General features: G+C 34.6%; 1 protein-coding gene across 5 annotated transcripts in view; it reads right to left on the reverse strand.

Moving 5' to 3' along the window:
- Positions 1 to 17,134, reverse strand: part of LIN54 (lin-54 DREAM MuvB core complex component) — a 78,061-nt gene that overhangs the window by 31,396 nt on the left and 29,531 nt on the right. For all 5 annotated transcript variants that reach the window (XM_074275559.1, XM_074275557.1, XM_074275558.1 and 2 more), the window contains one exon: positions 8,888 to 9,113. In XM_074275559.1, the coding sequence (XP_074131660.1) occupies positions 8,888 to 9,113 (226 nt within the window). The remainder of the gene's footprint in view (positions 1 to 8,887; positions 9,114 to 17,134) is intronic.

Here is a 17,134-nt window from a genome sequence, read left to right on the forward strand (position 1 = left end):
TGAAAGTAATGGAATATTTTATAAAAAATGATGAACAACTATAAGAAATGACCAGCAGGTGAATACAGAGAGGCTTGGAGAGACTTACATGAACTGATGCTGAGTGAAATGAGCAGAACCAGGAGATCACTATACACTTCAACAACAATATTATATGAGGATCGTACTTTGATGGATGTGGCTCTCCTCAACAATGAGAGGATCCAAATCAGTTCCAACTGATCTGTAATGAACAGAACCAGGTACACCCAGAGAAAGAGCACTGGGAAATGAGTATGAACCACAACATAACATTTCTACTCTTTTTGTTATTGTTTGCTTGCATTTTTGTTTTTTTTCTTCTCAGGTTATTTTTACTTTTTTTCTAAATCCAACCTTTCCTGTGCAACAAGATAGCTGTATAAATATGTAGACATATATTGTATTTAGCATATGCTTTTTTTTATTTAATAGTTTTTATTTACCAGATATATGCATGGGTAATTTTACAACATTGACAATTGCCAAACCTTTTGTTCTAATTTTTCTTCTCTTCCCCCCTTCCCCAGATGGCAGGTTGACCAATACAAGTTAAATTAAATATAATATATGTATACATAACATATGCTTTAACATATTTAACATGTATGGGACTACCTGCCATCTAGGGGAAGGGTTGGAGAGGAGGGAAAAAATTTTAACAGAAGTTTTTGCATGGGTCAATGCTGAAAAATTACCCATGCATATGTTTTGTATATAAAAAAGCTATTTAAAAAAAAAAAGATGAATAAGTTTATTTTAGAAAGACCTGGAAAGATTTACAAGAATTGATGCTGTGGGCAGCTAGATGGTGCAGTGGATAGAGCATCAGCCCTGAAGTCAGGAGGACCTGAGTTCAAATATGGTCTCAGACACTTAACACTTCCTAGCTGTGTGACCCTGGGCAAGTCACTTAACCTCAACTGCCCCAGCCAAAAAAAAAAAAAAAAAAAAAAAGAAAGAAAGAAAGAAAGAAAAAAAAACAAAAAACAAAAAAAGGAAGAAAGAAAAAAAAAAAAAGAAGAATTGATGCTGAGCAAAACAAGTAAAATCAGAAAAACATTGTACATAGAAACAGCAAAGTTTATGTGATGATCAATTATGACAGACTTGGTTCTTCTCAGCAGCTCAGTGATCCAAAGCAATCCCAAAAAACTCTGGATGGAAAATGCCATCTGTATCCAGAGAGAGAATTATGGAAACTGAATATAAATGAACACATGCTGTTCCCCCTTTTTCGTCTGGTTTTTTTTTCTTTGTAGTTTTTCTCTCCCAGCATTAAATATGTAAAAATATGAATCTACATGTGTAACCAAATTTTAAAAATGTTGCTTTTACATATAACTAGGGAAAATAATGCAGTGTGAAAAAATAAAGTGAGTTTTTCTGATAAAATCTTATCTTCAAGACACATAAGTAGTTAAATTGATTACCCAATTAATAAATGATCAAAGAATAAGAATATTGTCAAAGAGATCACTGTTCTAGTCCCTCAGATTCACAAACTAAGTGACATATTTGAGTTTTTGCTTTCCCATACCCAATTTGTTGTCAAGTCTTGTTGCTCCTACTTTCACATCACCTCTTCTATATTACCCCTCCATTCTCTCCTCCCTTACCGCTCCCACTCTAGTGCAGGTGAGTCTTTCCCCACTCCAATCCATCTTCTATTCAGTTATCAAAATGATCTTCCTAAAACAAAAGTTTATCCATATCATCTCTATTCAATAATCTCCAATGGCTCCCTATCACCTCAAGGGTCAAAATCAAAATATTCTGTTTGGCATTCAAAGTCCTTCATAACATAGTCCCTCCCATACTTCCAGTTTTCAGTTTTCTTCTACCTTACTTCCCACCACATACTCTTCACTCCAATGACTGGCCTTCAAGGCTCAGCTAAAATCTCATCTGCTACAAGAAGCCTTTCCCAGTCATTTCTTATATGGATAGCACTAATATCTCTCTAAGATTAAATCTTATTTGTATATGTTCATATGGTATTGCTCCCAATAGACTGTGATATGCTTGTGTGCAGGTAGCTATTTTTTGTCTTTCATTGACTTAATTTTAAGGAACTATACTACATTTTTCTGATCTCCCTAATATGTGAACTTGGAGTTATTCTCTACTTATTCTCTTTCACCCCTCATATTTAATCAGTTACCAAATCTTACACATCTCTTCTCTGTATTCCATTCTCACCACTCACTCTAACATCACTCTATATCGCCCTCATTTAGGATAGACTATTACAATAGCCACCTAAATGCTTCCCTGCCTCGAGAATTTCTCATCTTAACTTACTCTCCATATAGCTGCCAAAATTGAAGATTTGACCATGTTATTCTCCTACTCAAATTCTGGTAGCTCCCTTTGGTCTCTAGAATAAGATATATATATATATATATAAAAAAAACCTTATGTTTGTCTTGTAAAGCCTTCCACAATATGAATCCAACCTAATTTCCAATTCCACTGTACATTACTCCCCTTGTTGTATTTTATAGGCAACAAATAACTTATCTTTTTCTGTTCTTCATCTTTTCAACAAGATTTTTATTTCTAGTCTCTCACTCCTGGAAATACACTACTTCATTATCTGTCTTATACTTCCTTCAAACCCCTAATTAAAAAGTTCTACCAACAGTGTCCAATTCTACATTACACCTCTCACAATCCTGCTATTTTATTTGGGAGGGCCCTTCTTCCTTAATGAGTTGGTGTGTATTTATTTTGTATATCCTTATATAAGTAAGTACATTTTGAATATATCCACCATGCCTGAGAGAATGTAAGCTCCTTAAAAGTAAATTATAGGGCTATCAAACTGTGCATACACTTTGATCCAATAGCGTCTCTACTGGGCCTGTATCCCAAAGAGATCATAAAAAAGGGGGAAAAAACCCACGTGCTAAAATGTTTCTGGCAGCTCTTCGTGTAGTGGCAAGAAATTGGAAACTGACTGGATGTCCATCAGTTGGACTGGTTGAATAAGTTGTGGTATATGAATGTTATGGAATATTACTGTTCTAGAAGAAATAATCAGCAGGATAATCTCAGAGAAGCCTGGAGAGACTTATATAAACTAATGCTAAGTGAAATGAATAGAACCCAGAGATAGATCATTGTACATGCCAACATCAGTATTATATGATGATCACTTCTGATGGGCTTGACTCTTCTCTTTTCAACAATGAGGTAATTCAGGGCAATTCCAATAGACTTATGATGAATAGAGCAATCTGCATTCAGAATGGGGACTGAATATAGATCACAACATAGTATTTTCACCTTGATTGCTTTTATTTCCTTTCTCTTTTTTTTTCCTTTTTAATCTCATTTTTCTTTTGCAGCATTATAAATGTAGAATATGTATAGAAGAATTACACATGTTTAACATGTTTAATTTAATTACTTGCAATCTAGGGGAGATGGGTGAGAGGAAGGAATGGAGAAAAATTTGGAACATAAGTTTTTGCAAGGGTGAATATTAAAAATTATCTGTGCACTATTTTGAAAATAAAAAGTTGTTATTGTTGTTGTTTTTTAAATAGGTTGTTTCACTTTTGTCCCTGTATTCCCAACCCCTACCAGTTCCTGGTATACAAGAGATACTTAATATATGCCTGCAGACTAAGTTGCCAATTCTGATATTACAATCCCTGGCTGAATAAAACAGGGACAAAATGTCATCATACTACAGAATTAAGGAAAGCAATAAAAGAGCAAATTTAGAAATAGTATTTCATTTCCTTGAGGGCTGGGATTGTTTTATTCTTTGTATTTGTATACTTAATGCCTAGTAAAGTTGGCACAGAGAAGATCCTTGATAAATCCTTATTGATTGAATACTAGTACTATAATGCCCCCTTGTCACACGTAGTGTATGTATAAAGTTTGAAAAATGTTTATAACATCAATATGGAAAAATTTCACAGAATGGGTGAGTTAGAAAAAACCTCACACAGTGTCCCACAAAAGTACTTCTTTGCTTGAAGATGTCTAAAAAGGACAAACCTGTTACCTATGAAGGAAACCCATCTCTCTCTGGGATTGCTCTTCATCCATTATTTCTAGTTCTCTCCCATACGATCAAATGGCTTGAATTCAACTCTTTCAAATACTTCAACACAATACCACATGCCCTCTAAGTTTTCTTTTAACTAAGCTAAATGGCCCCAGTTTCTTTGATTTCTCTTCATGGAATATGGATTCAAGGTTCTACCACTGCGATTACCTTCCTTTGGATGTTTTTCTCATGCTCTTTGTAAAAAAGGGCAAGAAATTTATTCTCATTTCTCTCCTCTCTGGGAACAATTTGGCTATTATAATTTTACAGCATTTAGTTTTGACTGTTTTGTGGTAGGAGTTCTTTCCAATTTACATTGCATCAGTTCACATAAACCTCAGTTTTCTCTATTTATTATTAGCACAATCATATTCTATTACATTAATGTATCACAACTTATTTAACTATTCCTCAATTGATGGACATGTACTTTGTCTTCAGTCCTTTGATCCTAGAGTTGCTAGAAATATTTTCGTGTATATGGTTGCTTTCATTTTGTCTTTGACTTCCTTTGGGATACATTTCGAATAATGGAACTTTAGGGACTGTCCAGACATTATCACTGAACATCCCTTATCCCTCTAATTACTTAAGATATTCTTTAATGCTTCCCAAGGAGCTTTTTGAAGCTGTATCTATATAGCTGTTGAACAGTCTTTGGTAACTGACTCCCAAATATTTTATGTATTTTGTAGTAATTTTGAATGGGATATCACTTCATTGTTTTCTCTTGGACTTTCTTATAAGTTTTTCATAACTTGTTATTTTTTGAAAGCAGGTAAGTATTCTCTCTCTCTCTCTCTTTTTTTTTGTGATCCCTCATAAGGTATTCTAAGTAAACCATGATATCATCAACAAATAGGAATGGTATTACTTTCTCTTTAATTATCTATGTGTCTTAAATGTTATTCTCAAATCCTTGCCATTGCTATCAGTTTTAGACCTATTTCCAAAAAAATTAACAAGGAATATATCTTTATTTTGTGTATGTATTACTGGGAAAGTATCTAATATTTCTCCATTACACAGAATGCTAGCTTTAGATTTTGGAGAGAAAATCCCTAGACCTCTTTCAGAGAAACTGTAATTGTCTAACCACACTTACTATCATTGGTCTCTGTAAACTGTTTTACCCAAGTGTAAGATTTTATATTTATCCAAATTTAATTTCATCTTATTAGAACCTTTTTTGGATATTGTATCATCCTCCCACCTACAAATCTGATGAGCGCATCATCAATACTTTTATCTAAGTCACTGGTAAAATGTTAACTAATACAGAGCCAAGCACATATCTGTAGGATACCTTTTGTCACAATGTTACTGTTATTAATTACCAATTTTTTAAATCCAGCCATCCAATTCTAAAGGTTTTAAGTCATTCACAAATGATCATCGCTCAGCTTATCTGTTATTATGTACAATGTCCTTCTAGTTCTGTTGAATTGTATTTTTTTTTTAAACTGTAGGTTTTATGAGAGAGCTTTCCTGTCACAGAAGACTACTTGTGCAAAGTCAGAATGGTGAGTGACATAGAACAGCCAATACATGAATTTAAATGGAGTAATGGGCACATGAAGTACAATGTTATGAAATAAAAGTTTTAAATAACAAGTTGAAAATTATGTTTTTTTATCTTAAAGGTAATAGAAGTAGATATTGAAGATTCCTGAGTAGAGGACATGATCAGCTTTTATTTTATTATTAACAGTCCATTTATTAACATTAATTAGGAAAGGATGTGGGAAATGACTTGGAGAAGGAAGTGATTAGGGATAAGGCTGTTCAATTAGAAGCTTATTGAAGTCACTGAGATGAATTGTGATAAAGGCCTGAATTAGGGAGAAAGCCATGTACAGAAAAGGCTGTCACATAGAAGAGTTGAATTCATGCCATTTGACCCTATAGGAGAGAACTAAAAACTAGAACTAGAAAGATTCTGCATGTTTTCCATGCAGAATCCACATGATCTATTGTAGGATTAAGAAGAAAAAGTCACTGGTGACTCTAAGGCTGCATTAGTGGAAAAGTATGTGACCAGAAGAAAGGGTGCAGGCAGATAACTACTGGGGAATGGAGAAAAAGATTGCCTTCTCAGAAAAGTAGGATAATTTGCAGGTAGATCTGAAGACTTAATGAAATTTTTTTTCAGCAGGTTTTTAAGCAGCTCTGGAGCAGGGAGTGATTGTACGTGGAGATTTGTCCATAAAACATTAAAATGGATTAAAAACTGGGCATGAAGCCAGTGAAGCAAAAGAAAGGAAAGGAGACTGTGAAAAGATAGATGAGTTCAAGAATTGTAAGACCTAAGGGAGAAGAAGAAGTTTCAGGTGAGTGACAAGTAAAATGTGGAAGAATGACAAGAGTGTATGAGTGCAGAATTTCAAGATGGTTCTAAATATCAATGGTGACAATTAGGAGATAGTGAAATCTATTAGGAGAAGTGAAAGTCAATTGGAAAAAGTAGTTATTGGAATCAGAGAGATTAAGGAATTGAGAAGTGCAGCTGTCAGGGAAGCTATCAAGAATACATCGAAAGGGGAATGGGCAGCAGATGCATGAAAGAGAAAGCCTGGGAATTATGCAGAAGTAGGACTGGAAGGGATAAAGTTCTAAAGAATAGGTATGAAATGACAAATATGGAAATATGTTTAGAAGAATTGCACATGTTTAACCTATTATATTGGATTGTTTCCTGTCTTGGAGAGGAGGGAAAGAGGAGAGAGGAAAAAAAATTCAAATTCAAGGTTTTGCCAAGGTATACAATGAAATTATCTTTGCATGTATTTGGAAAAATAAAATACTATTAAAAAAAGGAATTTGTAGGGAAAAAAAAGAATAGGGATGAAAGCTTGGGAAGAGGCACTGAAGGCATGCAATTTGGCTTCTGAGGCAGCAAAACTAGATATCTGGGATCAAGGAAACAGAAGTAGGCAGAATGGAAGAATAGAATAATAAGACAGGAGACAAATGATTAGGACATAGCTTAGCCAATTGCCTGGCACATAGGTATTTAATAAATGTTTGTTGATTATTAAAGTAGAAGAAAGAACAGTATACCTTGCTCTGTTCATCAATACAAAGGCTTATTGGGGAATTGGGGTTCCCAACTGGGATTGGGGAACAGCTGATTTAGAAGTTTAGAATGATCAAGAAGTCATAATCATATAAGGCAACAAGTTAGATATCAAAATGGTTAGAGCACTAGGCTTGGAATAAGGAAGACCTGAGTTCAAATCCAGTCTCTTTGATCCTTATCACCTGTATGACCCTGGGCAAGTTACTTAACTATAGTCTGCTTGTTTCCTAAAGTGTAAAACGGAGATAATAAAATTTCCAAGACTAATGTATGGATCAAATGAGAAGACATTTGAAAAGCACTTAGCATGTTTCATGACTAATATGGAAAAATGTTTAAGTGGTTGCATCCATATAATCTATATAAAACTGTTTACTGTTTCAGGAAGGAAGGAGGAGAGAGAAAAGGAAAAAATTTTGGAACTCAAAATTTTCAAAATAGTGACTATTAACTGTTTTTACATGTAACAGGAAAAAAAGAAATTATTTAAACTCAAAAAATTTTTTTTAATGTTTCAGGTATTATTTTTCTTCTTTTTCTCAAATACTTAATTATGAGAAGGAAAGTAAAATCTTTTAAAACTGACTTCTCTTGAGAGATAATGAAGTACTAGGCATAAAGAGCTGGCCTAGAATTCATGTATTAGCTATGGGATCTCTAAACTCTCAGTGCTCTAAGCAACTATCTAAGACAATCAGTTATAGATAAGCTCCCAATTTGCACCAGTAGAAGTGTGCACACCAGGATTTCTCCCATATGGATAAATTACAGGGCAAAAACAAAATTTCCTCTATATAAAGAAAAAGGAAACCAGGAAAACCTGGATTTGAATCCCACCTCTCTGACACTTACAAAGTGTCAGATACTGGACAAGCCACTAGACATCTTTATGCTTCAGGCAAGTCCCCAGTACTTCTCTCTTAAGCTAAAGAGAGCTGTAATCTGTGCTGGTAGCAAAGAACTTATACATACTGATAAGACTCACAGTATCTGCTGAATTGCATTTATTATAACTGATAGTTCAAAAACTATAACTTAATAAAAAACAACTGCAAAGATACAAACTAAATTTAATTTCTACTTACTTTCAGCAAAGAGTATTTACTTAAAAAGACACTTCACATATATTAATAGGCCTTAAGAAGCTCTGAAGGAACTGTCAATGATAGCCACAAGCAGCTTTTAAAGAAGAAATCATGTCCTAAGTTGAAAACGTTTTATGCTAATACAATAATATTACAAAACCTCCATTTCCATTGATCTCAGAGAAAGAAAAGATTTATACACACAGATTCCAGGATGAAACAAGCACATATTTGCCACATTTGGTACCTCAGGGAAAAATGGTAAACCCAATCATTTAATTGTCTTATAAGATGATAAAATTGTGATCTAAAATTCAGAATTTCAAGAAGCTAAATGGTGTATGTGAAACAATAATGAGAAATTGACTCTGTCCAAATTCAAGTTACCAAAAAACAAAACCTTAAGGTAATGGCAGAGACCAAACAATTAGTACTAAATATTAAATATCTAGTGTTCCAATTTCCATCCAAGTTCTGAGTAGCAGTTATAACTTGTCATATTTTCCTGTTACCTATGGATTCATCAACAGATTCAAAGTTGCATTAAAGTGAAGGCATTTTATCACAGTTTTAACAAGAAAAAAATCAAATGACTTTAAAAACATATGAAATCTAGCACTATGGAAAGAAACTCACCTTGCTGTAGAGGCTGAGTGTTTGCACTGGGATTTTGACTAGATGGCTGGGCTGAACTACTGGTGGTGGCTGTTGTTGTAGCTGTAACAAGTCGAACGTAATGAAACTTGCTTCCAGGCACTTGAATCTGCTGAACATTGGGAGCAGTTGCCAGAGGAATAATAGTCTTAAACTGTGATGTACTCACTCCTCCAACAGTGATGGTCTGCAAAGCTGACTTCACTGCCTATTTAATAACACAACATAGTTATCATTAATCAGAGGCTTAAATGTTTGCACTGTTAGCCTTTATTACAATCTATCTCTGTCAAGTAAAAGCATATTATATGTAATCCTAAATTTTAAGAATAGCCTGCTCAAGAGGAAAGAGAGAGAAAAGGAAAAACTAATACAACATTCCAGAAGGCAACGGATCAATCACTCAACCAACAAAACTGAGCATGATGCAACACTGGGGGAAGGAACAAGGAAACAGGGATAGGTATTATGAATCTTTAGTGACTCCCAAGCATTTTTTTCATGAAAACTCCAGATCTATATGGAAACTTTGAAATACAAACACAAGAGTCAAGAGCAACATAAAAAGAAGGATCAGAAAGTTCTGATCAACCAAGATTCCAAAGTACTCATGATGAAAATATGCTACCTATACTTCCTGACAGAGAAAAATGGATGTGGCAGGAAATTGTTTTGCTTGATTATGCCTTATGTGCTTCAAAAGTTTTTAGTTTTCTTTGTTTTCCAATAGGAGTAAAGGAGTGAGGAAACAGGTAGATATTCATTAATTGAAAAAAAAAAAAAAGGTTAAAAAAAGAAGATATAAATTGAATGTAGTTAAAGAAGAGAAGTAGTTCAGAGAAAAAAGATTCCTTGCAACAAATTTCTCTGTTAAAGATTGTTTCCAGATGAATATTAAGAATGGATTCAAATTTCTAAGAATAAGAATCATTTCCCAATTGAAAAAATGGTCACAGAATAAAAATAGGCAGTTATCATTGGAAAAAATTAAAGCTGTCATTATGAAAAGATAATAGAGAAATGCAAATTAAAACAATTCTGAGATTGTACCTCACCCTCCTCAGAATGGTAAAGCTGACAAAGAGGAAATGATAGATAAAGGAAATGATAAATGATAGAGCTGCAGCAGCTAAGATGGCCATTGATGATTTACATGATAACTATATTGTAAAGACCAACTAGCCTTGGAAGACTTATTCATCATCTAACCATAATTCCTGATGACCAACTATGAAGCATGTCTTATCCATTTCCTAACCAAGATTTAAGATGCAGAATGTGATATGCATTTTACACAACAAATGTGGAAATGTTCTAGAAGCTTGACTATGCATATTTCTTACTAAAATTTTAGGTTTTTTTCTTTTTTCAAAGGGAAGAGGTAGGAGGAGAAAATAAATGCTTGTTAATCGAGGGGAAAAAAGTAAATAAAAAAGTGAATGCCTACTACGTGCACTACATCATGTAACTGGATAACTGTTGGGTAAGAACAAAAGACAATTACAAGTAGCTCCAGAAAGAAGCAAACAAGTAAATCAAAGCTGAAAGGAAGTTGAACTGCATATGCATCTGGTGATGAAAAATAAAAATCCAATACTATAAAGAATAATACTGCACAAGAATCTGGAACGTAAGATTTATGAACCAAGGTAAGATGGGTATGGTCAAACAGAAGATGGAAAGATTTAAATATCAACATAATAGATGTCAGTGAATTTAAAAAGACAGGAAGGGTTGAATTTTTTTTCTTATTCCTTTTTAAAATTATTGCTATTTTCTTTTTTTATAATAGCTTTTTATTTTTCAAAATACATACAAAAACAGTTTAACATTCACTCTTACAAAATCTTGTATTCCATATTTTTCTCCCTCCCTCTTCACCTACCTCCTCCCCTAGACAGCAAGTAATCCAATATACGTTAAACATGTGCAATTCTTCTAAACCTATTTCCACATTTATCATGCTGCACAAGAAAAATGAGAAAAAAAAATAAGCAAACAAACATCAAAAAAAGGTGAAAATACTATGTTGTGATCCACATTCAATTCCCACAGTCCTCTCTCTCTGGATGCAGATGGCTCTCTCCATCACAAGCTGATTGATATTGGCTTAAATCACCTCATTGTTGAAAAGAACCAAGCCAACATAGTTGATGATCACATGTTGTTATGTACAATGTTCCTTTACTTCTAACTCACTTCACTTAGCATCAGCTCATTTAAGTCTCTCCAGGCCTCTCTAAAATCATGCTGCTGATCGTTTCTTATAGAACACTAATATTCCATAACATTCATAACTTATTCAGCCATTCTCTGATGGGCATCCACTGAGTTTCCAGTTCCTTGCCACTACAAAAAGGGCTGCCACAAACATTTTTGTACCTGTGGATCCCTTTCCCTTTTTTTATGACCTTTTTGGGATATAGACCAAGTAGAGATACTACAGGATCAGGGTATGCACAGATTGATATCCCTTTGGGCATAGTTCCAAATTGTTCTCTAAAATAATTGGATCAGTTCACAACTCTACCAACAATGTATTAATGTCCCAGTTTTCCCACATCCCTTTCAGCATATATCATTATCTTTTCTTGTTATCTTACTTTTATTTATTTTCAAAAAAAATTCCCCACTTAATAGGATTATGTATTTTTCCAATTATATGTAAAAACAATGTTCAACATTCATTTTTATAAGATTTGAGTTCCAAATTTTTCTCCTCCCCTTTCTACCCCTTACCAAGTCACCAAATAATATGATATAGATTATAAATATACAATCATATTAAACATATTTCCACATAAGTCATGTTGTAAAAGAAGAATCAACATGAAAGAATCAGGCATATTGTGAAAGAACACATCAATAAAAATAAAACCACAAGAAAGAAACAAGAAAACTTTAAGTGAAAATAATATACTTTAATCTGTTTTCAGACTCCACAATTCTTTCTTTGAATGCATTTTCCATCATGAATCTTTTGGAATTGTCTCAGATCACTGCATTGCTGAGAGGGAATGGGTGAATGTAATTCAGATGGTTATCACATAGACAAATGTGGACAAAAATCCCTTTAGAAGAGAAAAATAAGCAAACAACAACAAAAAAAGATCCTGATCATAAAAGCTACTATGGTGACAGGGAAGCTCAAAACATAAAATCAGTCATCAATGACTTGAAAGTAGCCATAAGCAAAGATCTGAAAACAGCCATAAGCAAAGTCCCAAAGAAAAATGTTGACTGGATATAAGCCCAACAACAATTATTAGAAGAAACAAAGATTTTTTTTGCATGGGGGGAGCCCTTTAAGCAAAACAAACAAAAAATCATCACATAACTGTGCAGGTAATACTGTATGAAATATTCTCCTAATTCTGCTGACTTCACAACAGCAACAGCAACAGCAACCATGTCTTTTTTTCTGAAATCAGCCTGCGCATCAACAATTACTAGAAGAAATAAAAATGTTATATTTTTAAAAGAAAAAAAAAAAAAAATTTTAAAAGAGCAATAAAGGGAAAAAATTTAAAAAGAAATAAAAGCAATACAAGAAGAAAATGGGAAAAATTAAGTTTGTTAAAAGAGGTAGAAAATATTGAAGAAAGTAAGTCCTTAAAAATTGGCACTGGACAAATGGCAAAAGAGGCACAGTATCTTGTTGAAGAAAATACTTCCTTTAAAATTACAATTGGTCAAAGGAAAGCTAATGACTCAATGGAACATCAAAAAACTATAAAACAAACTTTAAAAACTTAAAAAAAAAAAAAAGAAGAAAAAGTGTTTATTTCTCATAAGGGAAAACAACTAACTGAAAGGTAGTTTGTGGGAATTGTGGGAAGATACTAGAACAATTGTAGTACAGCTATGAAGCTGCAGAATCATTTTGGAAGGAAGATTTGGAATCCTGCAAATAAAGTGCCTAAAATGTCCATACTTTTAACCCAGAGATTCTACTTAATGCTAAGTGTATATATCCCAAGGAGATCACTGAGAAGAGAGTCCCCATATACACTAAAATATTTGTAGCCCCACTTTTTATGGCAGTGAAGAACTAGAGACAAGTGAAATGGTCTCCATAAAGTGAAGACCAATGGAAATCTCATACCAATTATGGCACATGAATGTTATTATTGTGGAATATACTGTGCTATAAGAAATGAAGAATATGATAAATACAGAGCACCACAGAAACTTATACGGACTAATGTAAAGTGAAGTATCCAAAGTCAAAGAAACAGTATACACAAAGGCTATCACAATGTCATCAGAAAAGATGACTACAAAAAATTACACAAAACAAATATGGTCTCAAAGAAAAAATGTGAGAAGATGCTTTCCCCTACTCTTCTACACAGGTGGGAAGTCCACAGCTGTGGAACATTACAAATATTTTCTGATTTTTTTCAATGTATTGATTGATTTTGCTGTTTTTCTTGTCCTTTCTAGAAGAAAGAAGAGATTCTGGGAAAAATAAAAGACATCAATAAAAACTGATTTAGAATAGAAACTGGACTGTTCATTTTCTGCTGGACTAATAAGTACAAATCAGGGGTTCCTTCTTCAGGCCTGGCATCCTGATCAAGCTTGCCCACATGACAAACATGGAGGCAGGGAGTGCTCAGTTTTAACAATGTCATGTCCTTCACATCTTTTTTTAGGCTATTGCTAAGTAAATCTCTTTCTATTTACTGTTAGATGAAAGGAGCATCTCATTACATTCTAAAACCAAACCTAAACCAGCACAACCTCCAAGTTCAGACAGCAGAAGTAGAACCAAAGGATATCACACGATGCATGAGTGCAAAAGCCATATGGAGGATTTGGAAGCCCTATTTATACTCTAATGCCCCATACCAGGAAGGGGCACTTTTTGATTCTGGAAGATCAGAATATCTGTGGACATGCGGTAGGTATCTAGAGATAGATGTGGATGTGATTGATAATCTGGTCTTACAGAGGCCATTAGATGGCAAAGGGAATAAGGCATGGGATTCAAAGTCAGGAAGATGTGAGGTCAACTTCAGTCATTGTGTGACTCTGGATAAACCACTTAACCTCGCTTAGTCTCAATTTCCCTATCTACAAAGTGGGCAAAATAACAGCACCTCATGCATAAGGTTATTTTGCTATGAAGATGCCAAGATGCCAAAGGACAGATAAAAGTACTTTTTAAACTTCAAATAAATAGCATATAAATTCTACCTATTACAACTATAAAATTAAGAACTGTTATCAATGTTTTTCATGATTTCACATGTATAATTGACATCATATTGCTTGCCTTCTCAATGGAGGATGAAAGGCAAGAAGGAGAGAGAAAATTTGGAAGTCAAAAAAAAATTTTTTTTAAGTGAATGAAAAATAAGTAAATAAAAAGCTCTTCCCAGATGATAAATATTATGAATGATCACTTGTTGATTTTGCAAAGCCATATGTAGCCAATTAATACTTTAGAAGTTCTCTGGGTATCTTGCTTGAAATGCTGTAATTACTAAAAGCTGTACCTACTGAACTTTGATTCTTTGGCTCAGGGTCCTGGGAAACAGAGACAAAGTGCCATGATTATACCCCAGCTGATTTGCCAGGAAGAAGGGGTGCTGCATCAGTTTAAAAACTGAGACGTTTTGCTCTTGGCTTCAAAACTAGGAACTAAGATTTTTACATGGAGATTTCTGGTGCAGGGTCAGTGAGTAGCGTTTGCTGAGAGATCCAAGTAAAAGTTGCGTTCTCTCCACTTTTATCTTAGCAGAAATGACAACTGCTCAAACAAAGCAATTAGAGCATAAGTAATACTCCAGACAATTCTTGTAGAAGGCCAGTATTGAATAAGTCCATGAGCATGTGAGAGTCCAGTCCAGGTATTACTTAAGACCTGCTCTCTCTTAATGCCAGCCATTCAAACTATTGGCTCTCTTAACAATTTTTGAAAGACATCCTTGGAATAATCCTGATGGAGAATGTATGTGACAGCAACAAGGTATCACACTGTTATTTACAACTTTGGTTTGACAAATACTTTTGCTGTTGATAATTTCTGTTACTGATGACCTTGTTACGATAGATATTGTTATTGCTAGTTAAGGTGAATTGAAATGTCAGAGTATGGTCTATGCCAGGGGTTCTCAAACTACGGACTCTGGGCCAGATGCAGCCTGCTGAGGACATTTATGTGGCCCGCCGGGTTATGGCAAATGGGTTGAGGGGCAGAGACAGTGTGAGGTTTTGTTTTTACTATAGTCCGGCCCTCCAACAGTCTGAGGGACCGTGAACTGGCCCCCTATTTAAAAAGTCTGAGGACCACTGGTCTATGTGTTAACCCTGGAAGGTATATAGCATCCCCGGGAGGTAACTTGGTGTTAATGTAACACTAAAGAGTATATTAACCAGGGGCAGCTAGTTGGTGAAGTGGATAGAGTACCATCCTTGAAGTCAGAAGGACCTGAGTTCAAATCTGATCTTAGACACTTAATACTTCCTAGCTGTGTGACCCTGGGCAAATCACTTAACTTCAATTGCCCCAGCAAAAAAAAAAAAAGTATATAAACTCTGGCTATAATAAATGAAGATTGCAAAGCATATTTTGCACCTGGTCTTGGATATTCATTCACACTCTTAGTATTCATTGGAGTTGGAATCTTTTTTCTTTTTCTAGGATGAGTGAGCCAACACTGATGCTAATCTAAAGATCTTTAGTCTCAGAGGCAGCCCAAGGGTAGGTATAGGACTCAGAAGGCAAGAAGCCATACACTGAAAGTCTAAAGGTCACTCCCTAATTGAAGCTTCCTGGTCAACTAAGTACAAAAGCCAGAGCATGCAAGATTAGGAGTTTTTCATCTAGGCTATACACATACTTCTGATAAGGCTCTCCTCAAAGGTGAGTGTAGAGGTAGGTCAGGGAGCTAAGTGCAAATGAATCCATGCTGCACAGATAACCTACAAATGCCATCTTGTGGCTTATTTTGTCTCACCTGGGACAATGCCACCTCTTCCACTTGAACATACTTTATGTCTCAATCTTAAATAAAAGGGACACAGTATGCATTATCTCTAGATACCTATAAAGACCTGAGAAGTCTAAATGAGGGTGGAGGCAACAGAGAGAAACAAACAAAAAGATCAAAGAGAATTACTAAACACCTGTTATGCACAGTGCTAGGTTCTGGGAATACAGATACAAAAAATGAAAGGAAACCTACTAACAATGAGCTTGCATTCAAATAGGATTGAGAAGAGGGAGTACTGTCCAATGAGGCTTGAAAAATAAGTCATAGAAGTTTTAAAAAGCTAAGCAGGAGAGTTTAAATTTTATTATAGAAGGGATAAATGAGAATAAAATAACTGAGAGTGTTAAAAGAGATTTTTATGGATCTGGTTGTTAAAGAATGGGGTACTTGGAAAAAGAATTAATAGCCTAATTTAGCTGGTTAATGAAAAAAAGAAATGAAAATAAAAATAAATAAATAAATGAATAAAGTAGCTATTGGTATTGTTCTCATCACTGCCAAAGCCTTATTATTTGGCCACAAATGAATACAGACTCTGGATCAATATGGCTTACTACTGGGATGTGGTCAAAGTCCCTAAATGCATTTAACAACTGTTTTTCTATCTGGTGATCAAAGGCCATATGTTTCAGTAACTACGGAATGACAAAAGGAGAGTTCAGCATTTCTTCTGGTTATTGCATAATGATTCTCAAGTCATCATTATCCTGGGAGGCTCTTAAACACAGAGGTATGGAAATCAAATGGAGGATACAGACATTCCATCACTCAAGGTATTAAACTACATTGGCCTGGGGACTAGGGAAAAGTGATGAAATCCACTCTTGCTTCCTGTGGTGGCTTCTTCTTATAGCAATGAATTACTGAAATAGCCACCTATAGACACTAAGGGGCCATCATTATGAATGCCATATTGGGTAACTCTACCTGGTGTTGTGGAGAGGCACAGATGGACACCATTGGAATTGTTTGCACCAAGGGAAATAATTAGTTTGGAGTAGTCTCATCTCCTGAAAAACTAAAAACATGGTGAAACCAAGTGTTCTCACCACAACTAATTCACGATTTAACTCTCTAGTCTAATTGATTCTTGGCATCTATACTAGGGACAAAGAAGTGACTCCAATCACCTCACTGATAATGAGAATGATACATAGTGCAGAGGCATTGCCTAGTGATAGGATATTTCTGATTTTGATGAAAGCTTTTTTAAAAAATCAATGTC

This window comes from Sminthopsis crassicaudata, chromosome 6 (genome assembly GCF_048593235.1).
Source record: "Sminthopsis crassicaudata isolate SCR6 chromosome 6, ASM4859323v1, whole genome shotgun sequence".
In the NCBI taxonomy this organism is placed as follows: domain Eukaryota; kingdom Metazoa; phylum Chordata; class Mammalia; order Dasyuromorphia; family Dasyuridae; genus Sminthopsis; species Sminthopsis crassicaudata.